At 52.5% G+C, this 12,344-nt stretch overlaps 1 protein-coding gene across 5 annotated transcripts in view; it reads right to left on the bottom strand.

Moving 5' to 3' along the window:
* Positions 1-860: 860 nt before the first annotated feature.
* Positions 861-12,344, bottom strand: part of ABCB9 (ATP binding cassette subfamily B member 9) — a 36,894-nt gene continuing 25,410 nt past the window's right edge. For 4 of the 5 annotated variants that reach the window (XM_047826743.1, XM_047826746.1, XM_047826745.1 and 1 more), the window contains 5 exons: positions 9,775-9,963; positions 9,115-9,288; positions 7,104-7,263; positions 4,955-5,091; positions 861-2,033 (listed from right to left, as the gene is read on the bottom strand). In XM_047826743.1, the coding sequence (XP_047682699.1) occupies positions 1,770-2,033; positions 4,955-5,091; positions 7,104-7,263; positions 9,115-9,288; positions 9,775-9,963 (924 nt within the window). In that variant the 3' untranslated portion in view covers positions 861-1,769. Of the gene's footprint in view, positions 2,034-4,047; positions 4,486-4,954; positions 5,092-7,103; positions 7,264-9,114; positions 9,289-9,774; positions 9,964-12,344 lie in introns of those variants that run through there. The other variant, XM_047826747.1, reaches the window with a different exon arrangement.

Genomic DNA, 12,344 nt, shown 5'->3' with positions numbered 1-12,344 from the left:
TTGGGGTCAAACATACACACATACTTCTTGGGGGTGAATCCCAGCTCTACCCCTTACTAGCTGGTGGCCTTGAGCAAGTTGCTTAACCTCTCTGTATCTCAGTTTCCTTGAGCCCCTGAGGTGAAGCAGGAGACTCAGCTGGTCACGGCCTGGGTCAGCTTATTAGGCAAGAGAGTGGGTACATGGCTGACACAGAGCTGATACACGCAGCATGACCGCCCCAGTAGTTACAATATCGAAATACTTCTCTACCAGTTTGGTAAATCACCACTGCCCCAGCCCTCTCTCGGGAGCCCCAGACTCCCTTACAATCCTGCAAGTATGAATGACCCCCACGGACGTCTTCAGTCTCTTCTGACTGAGCTGTTAGGTAATATGTCTCAGCTCCGTGGGGCGGAGTGGGCGTGAGGTGCCCGGTCCCTGACAGGAAAGAACAGGTGGCATTTGCTGGGCCTTGGCTTTCCTGGGAGTCACAGAAGTCCCGCGGATTTAGAGGAGACGGGTCTCCGTTACCCTGCACAAGCCGCACGGAGACAGGCAGACAGACAGACATGAATGTGTGTGCTGGAGATCCTGGGGACATGAAGAGGACAGAAGGGAGGCTCCCAGATCCTAGGGGGAGGCCCTGTACCACCCAGAGTCTCTCCCACAACTACACCGGGCAGGGCTGGGAGGAGAGCTGGGTTTGATGGAAAAACCTAACCAGGTGATGGGGCTGAGGGCCCAGGAAGAGGTCAGAGGTCAGGGGTCAGAGGTAGTACACTTTATTGGCCGGGTTCTTCTAACATCCTGCAACGCCCCTCTCACCACCACCCCCCCCCCCCCCCCCCGCAAAGCCAGAGCCTGAGCTTTGCCACTGTCCCACCCCATCCACCAGACACGGAAGAGAATGCGTCTGCCAAACATCCAACATGCCAAAGGCCTCCGAAGAGCAGGGCGGCAGGGGCGGGTGTGGGGGAGAGGGCTGCAGGAGTGGGGGTGGGGGACAGGAGCAGGGGATGAGGCAGGGCCGAGGGGCTCGAGCTGGGTGCAGGGCTGGGGACACCCTGAGTCTCTGCCAGGCCTGGCCAGCCCCTCACTCCCCCAGTTAAGGTCAGTAGTAGTGGTTCACAGTGAGACTGGCTTCGATTTGGCAGGGCGGCAGGGACGATGGGCAGACAGGTGCCTTCCACTGCCCCTGCTGACCTTGGCCTGACTCATGAAGCTGGGAAGAGTGAGAGAGGAAGTCCCCTCCTCTGTGTCCCCCTTCTGGGACAGGGAAGCCCCTTCTCTCGAGGGGCGAAGGGGCAGAGGCCTGGTTCTCCCCTGACATCCCCCAGGCTATTAGGAAAGGTCATTCACTCCTGGCTCAGAAGTTTCTAGAACATCTCAGCGACCTTGCCCATTGTTACTCCCAATGAAAAAACTGTTTTTGAAATCTAGGAGTTGACTGGGGCCCATCAAACCAAGCAGTAAAAAAAACCTGGGAAGATCTTGGTTTAAAAAGGTAGCTCTACCTTCGCTTAAAAGCCTTGGGAGGCCAGATGGAGAGATCAGACGTGTCTCCGCTGCCCCGACTGGAGGCGGTGGCTCGTGGCAGCAGGGGAGGGCTGGTGGTGGCCCAGGCGACGGGGCAGGAATCGGGGGCAAGATGCAGGAAGCGGTGACACGTGGGACATGGCAGGTGGCCCTCCGGTGCTGTGGGCCTGGGCTCAGAGGGCAGCGGGGGGAGGGGGGAGCCCCCACGGGTACATCTGCCAGGCGAGGCGCCAGGGCCTCCGCCCCACCGGTCAGGCCTTGTGACCGCCGCCGCTGCCCGGCGGCTCCTTGTGGCCGGCTGAGTAGTCGGAGGCGGGCTCGAGCCCCAGCATCTGCCGCTGTACCAGCTTGGCATAGAGGCCGCCCTGGGCCAGCAGCTGCTGGTGAGTACCCTGCTGCACCACGCGACCCTTGTCCAGCACCACGATGAGGTGCGCACGCTCCACCGTGCTCAGCCGGTGCGCGATGATGAGCACCGTGTGCTTCTGCGGGTGGCCGTGGATGGCCTGCTGGATCTGGAGAGACAGTGGGGGGGGGGGGGGGGGGGCGGCCGCAAGTCCACCCGGGGCCTGGCTCGGCTCCCAGGTCCGCTGCGTTCCAGTCACCCTTAACCGCTCTGAGACTCGGTTCCTCGTTTGTAAAGCCGGGGCCTGCACGCGACCTGTTTTTGGTTCACGGAGGGCACAGCTCCGTGCCCGGCACCAGGGAGGTGCTTGGGCGGCGACAGGTGAACCCTAACCCGGTCTCCTCCGGTCTTCCTGCTCCTGCTCCCTCCTCTAACCTTCGCCCTGGTTAATGGTCTCACCATCAGCCCCAAAGCTCAAGCCAACGAGACCATCGTCCTCAATTCCTCATCCTTCGCTCACTGTCCAAATCCAGCTGCTGAGCGAACCCTGCAGGTGCTGTCTCCCCAGGTTATCTCACCCTTTCCTTCCTTCCACCACGATCTTCTCGCTGGAATGCCTGCAACCCCCCACCCCCCGCCCCCCGGGATTTAACGTTTCCATCAGTTCCTGTTGAATTCCTGCTCCAAGCCCTTCAACAAAGAATAAAATCCAGACTCCACATTAGCATTCTGCACTTGTCAAGGTCAAGCGTGCACAACACGAAGGGGGACCCCTAATGTAAACTATGCACTTTAGTTAGCAATAATGTGTTAAAGCTGGTTCATCACTTGGAACGAATTCACTGCATCAAGATGTTAATAATAAGAGAAACTTACTATTAATAAGATGTTAGTAATAAGAATGGGGTGAAAAGGACATATACGGGAGCTCTCTGCACTTTTTTGCTCAATTTTCTTTAAACCTAAAACTTTTCTGTTAATTAAAAAAAAAAAAAAAAATCCGAACTCTAGAACTAGGGCCTGAGTTGCCTGTGTCTCCTTAGGACTCTGTCCTCACCTTGTCGGACCCCCCCAGCCTGACACGCTGACCTTCAGGCTTGCCTATGAACTTGCTCCAGGCCTCTGCATATGCTGCCCTCTCTTCCTCAGATGCTCTTACCTCAGAACTGCCCTCCGCTGGCTCCTTTCCTCTTGGGTCTCAGCTCAAATGGTACCCGGAGACCCTGCTTCTATCAGTGAGATGGCCATCTTCCAGCAGGGCTTTGACAGTGTAAGGCTTTGTCCCTGGGATGACCCAGCCCCACTGAATGCTCAGCACTGCCAGGAGAATCGACTGTTTTGGCCAATGCCTGACAGTAGACTCCTGACCTCCCTTTCTTCGAGTGTTTAATACAAAGGGCTTATAACTGGAGTGCCTGGGTGGCTTAGTCGGCTAAGTGTCCAACTTCAGCTCAGGTCACGATCTTACAGTTCATGAGTTCAAGCCCCACATCAAGCTCTGTGCTGACAGCTCAGAGCCTGGAGCCTGCTTCGGATTCTGTATCTCCCTCTCTCTCTGCCCCTCCCCTGCTTGCGCTATCTCTCAAAAATAAGTAAACATAACGGGCGCCTGGGTGACTCAGTCGGTTAAGCATCCAAATTCGACTCAGGTCATGATCTCACAGTTCATGAATTCAAGCCCTGTATCGGGCTCTGTGCTGACAGCTCAGAGTCTGGGGCCTGCTCAGATCCTATGTCTCCCTCTCTCTCTCTGTGTCTCCTCCACTTGTGCCCTCTCTCTCTCAAAATTAAATGAACATATGGGGCGCCTGGGTGGCTCAGTCGGTTAAGCGTCCAACTTCAGCCAGGTCACGATCTCGCGGTCCGTGAGTTCGAGCCCCGCATCGGGCTCTATGCTGACAGCTCGGAGCCTGGAGCCTGTTTCGGATTCTGTGTCTCCCTCTCTCTGCCCCTCCCCCGTTCATGCTCTGTCTCTCTCTGTCTCAAAAATAAATAAACGTTAAAAAAAAAAAATTAAAAAAAAAAAATTAAATGAACATAAAAATTTTTGAATAAATAAATAAACATCAAAAAATGTTTAAAAAGGGCTTATAATTATAAACCCTTCCTCTGTCCCTTTGAGACACACACATATATATATATATATATATATATATATATATATATATATATGAATCTCCTATAAGTCAAGAGTGTCTTTCTCAGGGACCTAAAGGCCTTTCCTCTTCAATGGAATTGCTAGGAAGGACAGGGCCTCAGTCTCCCATTCTCCGTGGGAGGACAGAATTCTGGCGACAGTTGCCAGCCAGCAGACACGGCCGGCTAATCGCATCCACACTGCCCAGCCCTTCCTAGGCCTTCCCTGGAGCTCGCCTCCTTATGCCTTCATTCTCCTTTGAAACGCCTGTCACCACTCTCACCTCTGCACAAGCCAGAGTGGAGCTCAGCTCTTTCCCCTACTGTCAGTAGTTACTGAATAAAATCTGGGTTTTTTTCCAGCTTTAATGTCTGGCCGTGTTTCTCTTTGGCACTGGTGACCTCTCTCGATCTCTCTCTCTCAAATGGCAGTTTCATTTTCTACGTGGCACAGGCCACAGGTTGAACTCATGCTTGTTCTTCCCCTGGAACGGAAACATGGAAACACAGCAGGGACGGGGCCTTTGTCTGTCTGTTCAGCCAGCCCTCGCAACCTCAGGGTCTGGGACGGTGCCCAGTGGCCAGGAGGAGCTCAGTGAATGCCTGTGTAATTAACGATTCAACCCACAGAGAGGCCGAGGTAGCTAGTCAGTGACAAATACCCCGTTGGACCCTCTACCAATGACAGTGGGCCTCAGAGAGCAGAAGACACTGGCTCAAGTGATGAGCTGAGGGCAGGGCCTCAACTCCAAACCGAATCGTATGATTTCACGTCTGCCAGGAGCCAGTTGGCTGGTCCAGCCCTGGGTCTCCTCTCCCCTGGTTCCCTACCCTCAGCCCTGAACACCCCAGTCCAGGAAACCGACGGCCAGGGAAGGCTCCATAGAGTCTCCAAACCCTTCCCGGCTCCTGGCTCCGTTGTCTGGCATCACCCCGCCATCCCCCACAACTCACCAGGTACTCGCTCTCTGCATCCAGGGCGCTGGTGGCTTCGTCCAGGATGAGGACGGGTGGGTTCCGCACCAGAGCCCGAGCCATGGCCACCCGCTGCTTCTGGCCGCCCGACAGCTGGGCACCCTTCTCCCCAGTCTCTGTGTGGCAAAGGGACAGGGGCGAGTGAGCAGAGGGTGAGGCCGGGGCAGCCCTGGTGAAGAGAGAAAAGTCCCCTCCTCTGTCTTTCCTGCCTCTCCCTGCTGCCATAGGAGCCGTGCTCTCCAGGAAAAGGTGTGGTTCAAAGGGCCGCCGGCCGGGACAACCACCAGCTCCAAAACACGAAAGGATGCTCTCCCCCCCTGTTCGTGCAAATTGCGACTAGGTCGTAGGGTACCAATTTTTACTTATTCATTTGGCAAAAATCCAAATGCTTGATAGTACACTGTGCTGTGGGGCACCAGGCACTCCCCCACCCTCCTGGGGCTGCACACACCTCTGTGTCTGTCATTTTGTACCGTGCAAGCCTGTGATCACAAGGACAAATGCACGACCCCTGCATGTCCATCAGTAGGAAACTGAACGGCTTATTTAAATAAATTATCATAAAGCCCATACACTGGTACACAATCCATCTGTTTAAAAAAGGAGCAAGGCAGGGGTGCCTGAGTGGCCCCGTCAGCTAGGCGTCCGACTTCGGCTCAGGTCATGATCTCACGGTTCGTGAGTTCGAGTCCCATGTTGGGCTCTGTGCTGACAGCTCGGAGCCTGGTGCCTGCTTCGGATTCCGTGTCTCCCTCTCTCTCTGCCCCTCCCCAGCATGCTCTCTGTCTCTCTCTCAAAAAATAAATAAATAAAATAAAAATAAAATATACATCCACATTTGCATAAAGAAACTCCAAAAGTACACGTAAGAAGCTCATGAAAGAGGCTTTGTTGGGACAGGAGGAAAAAGGGGTAGAGACAGGGATAGAATAAAACTTTTCATTATGTATCATTATATGTATATATTTTTAGTTCTGAACCATGTGAATAGCCCCTTTATAAGGGTTAAAATTTTAAAGTATATTAAACACAATAAAATATATAATATAAATCAATATTGCTAAATCTGTTATATTAAAATATTAATTTATTAACATAAAATTAAGTTGTCATTAATATAATACATATATTTTTTATTTATTTATTTTTTTTAACGCTTATTTATTTTTTGAGACAGAGAGAGACAGAGCATGAACGGGGGAGGGTCAGAGAGAGGGAGACACAGAATCTGAAACAGGCTCCAGGCTCCAAGCTGTCAGCACAGAGCCCGACGCGGGGCTCGAACTCACAGACCGTGAGATCATGACCTGAGCCGGAGTCGGCCGCTTAACCGACTGAGCCACCCAGGCACCCCATATAATACATATATTATTTTAAATAATGCTTTACTTATTTATATTCTAATTTTTTTTGAGAGAGAGAGTACAAGTGAGCAAGGGGCAGGGAGAGAGAATCCCAGGAGGTGCAGAGAGAGAGAGAGAGAGAGAGAGAGAGAGAGAGAGAGTGGGGCTCATTTGACGCAGGGCTTGTGTTTTACCCGAAGTGGAGCTCGGGCTCACCTGAGTTCAAGTGGGACTTGAATTCATGAACCATGACATCATGGCCTGAGCCAAAGTCAGATGCTTAATGACTGAGCCACCCAGGAGCCCCTGTTTATTTTTAATTTGAGAGACAGAGAGAGAATGCGTGCATGTAGGGGACAAGGGCAGAGAGAGAGAGAGAGAGAGAGAGAGAGAGAGAGGAGAGAGAGAGAGAGAGAGAGAGAGAGAGAGAGAGAGAGAGAGAGAATCTTAAGCAAGCTCCATGCTGAGCATGGAGCCTGATGTGGGGCTTGATCCCTCAACCCGGGACCACGATCTGAGCTGAAATCAAGAGTTGGATGCTCAACCGACTGAGTCACACAGGCACCCCTAAAATAATAATCTTTTAAAACTCAACAGAGGTGACGGTTGTTGCCTGGTACTGTGAATGTCCTTAAACACCACTGAAGTGCTCACTTTCAAAGGGTTAAGTGAATTTCACCTGAAATAATAAAGAGCAGCTGGCAGAGGGCAACGCTCAACTCAGAGGGTCGCATCCCTGAAGGTGGACCTTCAGGCACAGCAGAGGTGATGCTCCTGGGCTGTACCTGTGTTGTAGCCGTCCTGGAGCTCCATGATGAAGCCGTGGGCATTTGCCTTCTGTGCAGCCTCCACCACCATCTCGAAGGGCACGGTGGACAGGCCGTAGGAGATGTTGTCCGTGATAGAGCGGGCAAATAGCACTGGCTCCTGGCTCACCAGGGAGATCTGTGCAGGAGAAAGGATGGGGCATGAGAGGCCTGGAGCTCATCCGTCCAGCTGTCACCGGGAACCTTGCCAGCCCCAGGCCTGCCTGACGCCAGGGGTCTTGGGTCTGAAATCTGATCAGGGCCTGTGCCTGGCTGCTAACATCAGCTGCCTCTCTTCTTCCAAAACAAGAGTCCACTTTCTGTACAAAACCTCAGCTCCCCCGACCAAAAATCTGGGGCCCGCTAAGCTAGCTGCTTGGGGCTAAGCCGAGTTCCCTGACCTCCAAGACAGCTCTCTGGGAAAGAGAGTGTAGGATGTAAGTCTGTTCACGTCAGAAGACAAGAGGCCACAGCAGGCCCCCGGGGCCGTAAAGACCTCCCCGGTACCCCGTCCCTCCAAAGAGAAGACTTTAAAGAAGCTGTTGTCCCCCGATTCCAGTTTTAGGAATGTAGCCTACAAAAATGAGAGTATGGAGGGTATCACTGCAACATTGTAAATAGAGAAAGAAATCAATTTCATAGATTGGGAATTGGCTAATAATCACAGTGTATCCATAAAATCAAATTTGTATATATATGTGTATCTGTATATACACATATACAGATACACATACCGAGTATGATTCTGTTTTTGTTAAAAAAAAAAAAAACTTATATGTGTGCCTTTGTATATCAATGTATTTATACAAAGATAGGAAACAGGTTAGAAAGGACATGGGGTGGAATTTTAAAAAGTGAGGCGGAGGGGAACTCTTATGTCGTAGTCACAAAATTCTCTGAATATATGGGAATGTGGTTAGATGGTTGAATTTTACTGTTTTGGGTTTACGAAAATTGGAAAAAAATTAATTTAAACTAAAGAGAAGGGATTCACAAAAGAGGAAATCCAAGTAGTGAACCATATGGAAAGGTACTTGATATGTTTAGTCATCAGTAAAATGCAAAAGACGCGGTGAAACACCTCCACACGTGCACTCACCCGCTGGCCAAAAATCAGGACAATATTAACAGGCTAAGAATAGTATGTGTCTGAGCGTATCAGCTGTTGCAAAGCCTTGACAGCTCTGCCTAAGGGCCGCTTCCGGAACTCTGGTGGGCAGCAGCCTTGTCCGTATACACCTGAGACCACTGCTCAGCCATCTACCCACTGGTTATAAGCAGACGGGCGGGCAAATAATCACAATTCACAATCTATGGCTTCTGCCACCATCTAGAACTTGTCTGGGAGTTCTGGAATCCCTGTGCCAACCCTCAGGCTCTCCTATAATGTATGTGGATGATGCCATGGTGCCTTCTTCATAGTTGGTGTTTCTCGTATTGTATGCAACCCGAACAACCATCCAGGGCATCCCTGCTTTTATGCCAGCACAGGCCCAGGTGTTGAGGAACCTTCTCTGAAATGATTGCCAAAAACTGTATGGTCAGGAACAGCCTCCTTTAAGTACTAGAGATGCCTTAGATTCAGCAACGAAAATGAATGAACTACAACCAGAGCCTCAACCTGGATGATTCACAGACAACTGCTGAGTGGAAGAAGCAAGATGCGATGAATGCATGCTTCATGCATTGATTCCAGCCAGATCAAGTTCAAAAGTAGGCAAAACGCAGCTTTGCTGTCTGAGAGGCACAAAGAGATGGTAAGACTAAAGAAGGAGACGAACATAAAAGTCAGGGAGACGTGGCCTCCAGGGGGAAGAGAAGGGACACACGAGGTGCAGGAGTGCTGGAATGTTCCTTCTCTTGACCGGGGTGGCGGTCTCTGAGCTGTACGTTTACCTACAACACTCTTCTCTGCATCTCTGTTGTGGCTCATGAGGGTGAAGCCAGAAAAAGAAAGCGCACAGAGGCAAACAAAGGCCCTTCCACCTACCACTCGGTGCAGGTACTTGTGGTCATAGGCGCTGACGGGCTTCCCGTCCAGCAGCACGCAGCCCCCCTCCAGAGGGTAGAAGTTCTCCAGGATGTTGACACAGGAACTCTTCCCACTGCCCGAGGGCCCCACGAGCGCGGTCACCTTTCCTGGGGACAGGCTGAAGGAGACATTCTGCAAGGACACGTAGCACACAGCACGGTGTGGGGCCACGGGCTCTGAAGCTCCAGCCTCCGACACAGGCAGGCACCCTTCCCCACCCGCTCACGCCCCTTTGCGCTGGACACTGCCAGCCCCCGGAATGCTCTCCTTTCTAGGATCTGGCAGTAACTTTATGCTCATTTCTACTCCCTGGGTGCCTCCTCTCCCTGTTCAGGATCCAGCCCAAATGTCCTCTCCTCCGAGAAGCCCTCCTTGACTGTTAACACCATCCCTGTAGACGGCCCCTGTCACACCACCCTGATTTGTTGCCTTCCTAGCACTTAGTATTTGGACTCCTCTGTCAGTGATCTGCCTTCCCTGACTACAGCCCAAATTCCAGGACAAGGACTCTGCCTTACGCAATCCCGGCTACACTGCCGTGGCCTGGCTTCTAGGAGGCGCGCAACACACGGGATGAAGGAGGGGGCGATCTGGGAGGGCCTCGAGCACCCTTCTCACCTGCAGGACTTGGGTGTGGGGCCGAGTGCGGTAGGTGAAGGTCACGTTCTCAAAGTCCACCCGGCCCTCCAGGTGGTCAGGGGCCAAGTTGCCATCATGCGCCATGGTTGGCTGCCGGTCAATGAACTCGAACACCTTCTCGGCGGCCCCCACTCCCTGCATCAGGCCGCTGTAGACAGAGCCCACGGACTGTGGGCGGAGGAGACACATGTTCCTGTCCCGCCGACACCCCAATGCTGGGAGCCCTCCCCCCCGCCATGGTGCCAGAGAGATGAAGGGGGCGCGGGAGAGTGGGGACCATAGCAGCAGTTCTGGGGGGTGCAGGATGCTGCTGGGGCCCCCCACTAGTCCAGCAGACAACGACAATAATGAAAAACAAGGGCAGTAACAAAAAATACCAATGCCTTTTGTCAGAACACATTGGAACCAGTGCCTTGGGGCCATTCTAGCTAAGCATCCTGCACAGGGGCATTATCACCCCCCAGAGGAGGCAACGGAAGGGCAGGAAGTTAACTGAACCAGCCAGATGTGGCAGGACAGGAATCGAACCTTCCCCTCTCGGCTGCCACAGCATTTTTTTTTCAAATTTCGGTTTTAAAAACTTACTTTCTGCTGTACGTTCTCCTCGCGTAAAAATATACACCGTATAAATGTGAGTAAGAATGATGACTCACTTCATCAAACACTTTGTATATGTTACGAGGTAGGTTCTATCATTATTTCCTTTTTGCTGTTGGGGAAACGGAGGCACAGAGAGTTCATGTAACTTCCTCCACGTCACACGGCTGGGAAGTGGCAGAGGTGGGACTTGAACCCAGGCACGGCTGGTTCCTGAGTTCAGGCCCTTCTGTGCTAGGACTGGGTGTCCTGGTTGGGGAAGCGGGAGTGACCTTAGTACCAGCATCATTGTTCTATGGAAACACCGTTCGGCACTTGGTAGGCCCTCAACACAGCGCAGCTGCAGGGGGGTGGGGGTGGGGGGCACCTGGGGCTCAGTCGGTTAAGTGTCTGACTCTTGGTTTTGGCTCAGGGGGTGACGATCTCATGGTTCATGGGTTTGAGCTCCGCATCGGGCTCTGCGCTGTAGTGTGGAGCCTGCTTGGGATTGTCTCTCTCTCCATCTCCTCTCTCTCTCTCTCTCAAATAAACTTAAAAAATACAGCACAGCTGGGACCGTTATCACGAATATCAAGATATTATCATTCCTATTAAGATACAAGCGTTACATGGCCACGGTCCTCCACACCTCCTCCCACAGCCCTGGGTAGCCGCGTCCTCTATCTTTCCAGTCCTTCCTCCGGGCGTTTCCAAACACACGCACATATATGATAAATAATTCTGACATTTAAAAACTACGCCAGTGGGATCAGACCCTTCCTGTTGCCTTGGGATTCGCCTTTTCACTTCACGCGAGGTCTCGGGGTCCTTTCCATACGAATACACACAGAGGCACCCCATTTCTGTGGCTGTTGCCTAGTTTTTATAGTGCAGGCATACTGCTTCTGGAACACAGACGGGCCCTATTGGCCCAATCCCTGACCGGTGGGCGTCGGAGAAGGCTTTAAGTTTTCACTTTTAGAAGCAATGCTTCTTTCCCTCAGTGTCCACACACCTTTGGCCACCGGTGTGGGTGTTTCTGCAGCCCGGGGTTCCCAGAGGCAGAATTGCTGTGTCAAATGACATACAGGTATGACTGTCGCCAATGCAAAGTGTCATCTCCTGCAGAGGCTAACACCCTCTCCCCCATGCACGCCCCCAGCGTTATCAGTGGAGGACACAAAGGCCCACCCTCAGTGCCAGGGGATTAACGCCCCTACTCCAAGCATCCTTCAGCAGTGACCAACGGGCGCTGGGACGTGAGCACCCCTGCTCCCTGTCTCAGGGTCTGCTCCTGGGGGAACCCAAATTAAGGGAATCTAAAACAACCCCTGTTTGTTCTGTGGTGCTACTCTTTTTTTTTTTTTTAAGTTTATTTATTTTGGGGGGATTTGAGGGGCAGAGAGAAAGGGAGAGAGAGAATCCCAAGCAGGCTCTGCTGTCAGCACAGAGCCTGACGCGGGGCTCCAACTCATGAACCGTGAGCTCATGACCTGAGCCGAAATCAAGAGTCAGATGCCTAACCAGCTGAGCCACCCAGGCGCCCTGTGGTGCCTACTCTTTAAAGTGGGTTAAGGGGTGCCTGGGTGGCTCGGTCGGCTAAGCGGCCGACTTCGGCTCAGGTCATGATCTCACGGTCCGTGAGTTCGAGCCCCGCGTCGGGCTCTGTGCTGACAGCTCAGAGCCTGGAGCCTGTTTCCGATTCTGTGTCTCCCTCTCTCTCTGACCCTCCCCCGTTCATGCTCTGTCTCTCTCTGTCTCAAAAATAAATAAACGTTAAAAAAAAAATTAAAAAAAAAAATAAAGTGGGTTAAAACAGGGGCGCCTGGGTGGCTCAGTTGATTGGGCATCCGACTTGGCTCAGGTCACGATCTCACGGTTCGGGGGTTCGAGCCCCGCGTCGGGCTCTGCGCTGACCGCTCAGAGCCTGCTTCGTACTCTGTACCTCTCTCTCTGCCCCTCCCACACTTGTG

Source organism: Prionailurus viverrinus, chromosome D3 (genome assembly GCF_022837055.1).
Source record: "Prionailurus viverrinus isolate Anna chromosome D3, UM_Priviv_1.0, whole genome shotgun sequence".
Lineage (NCBI taxonomy): Eukaryota > Metazoa > Chordata > Mammalia > Carnivora > Felidae > Prionailurus > Prionailurus viverrinus.
This window is presented reverse-complemented; position numbering and strand designations above follow the sequence as displayed.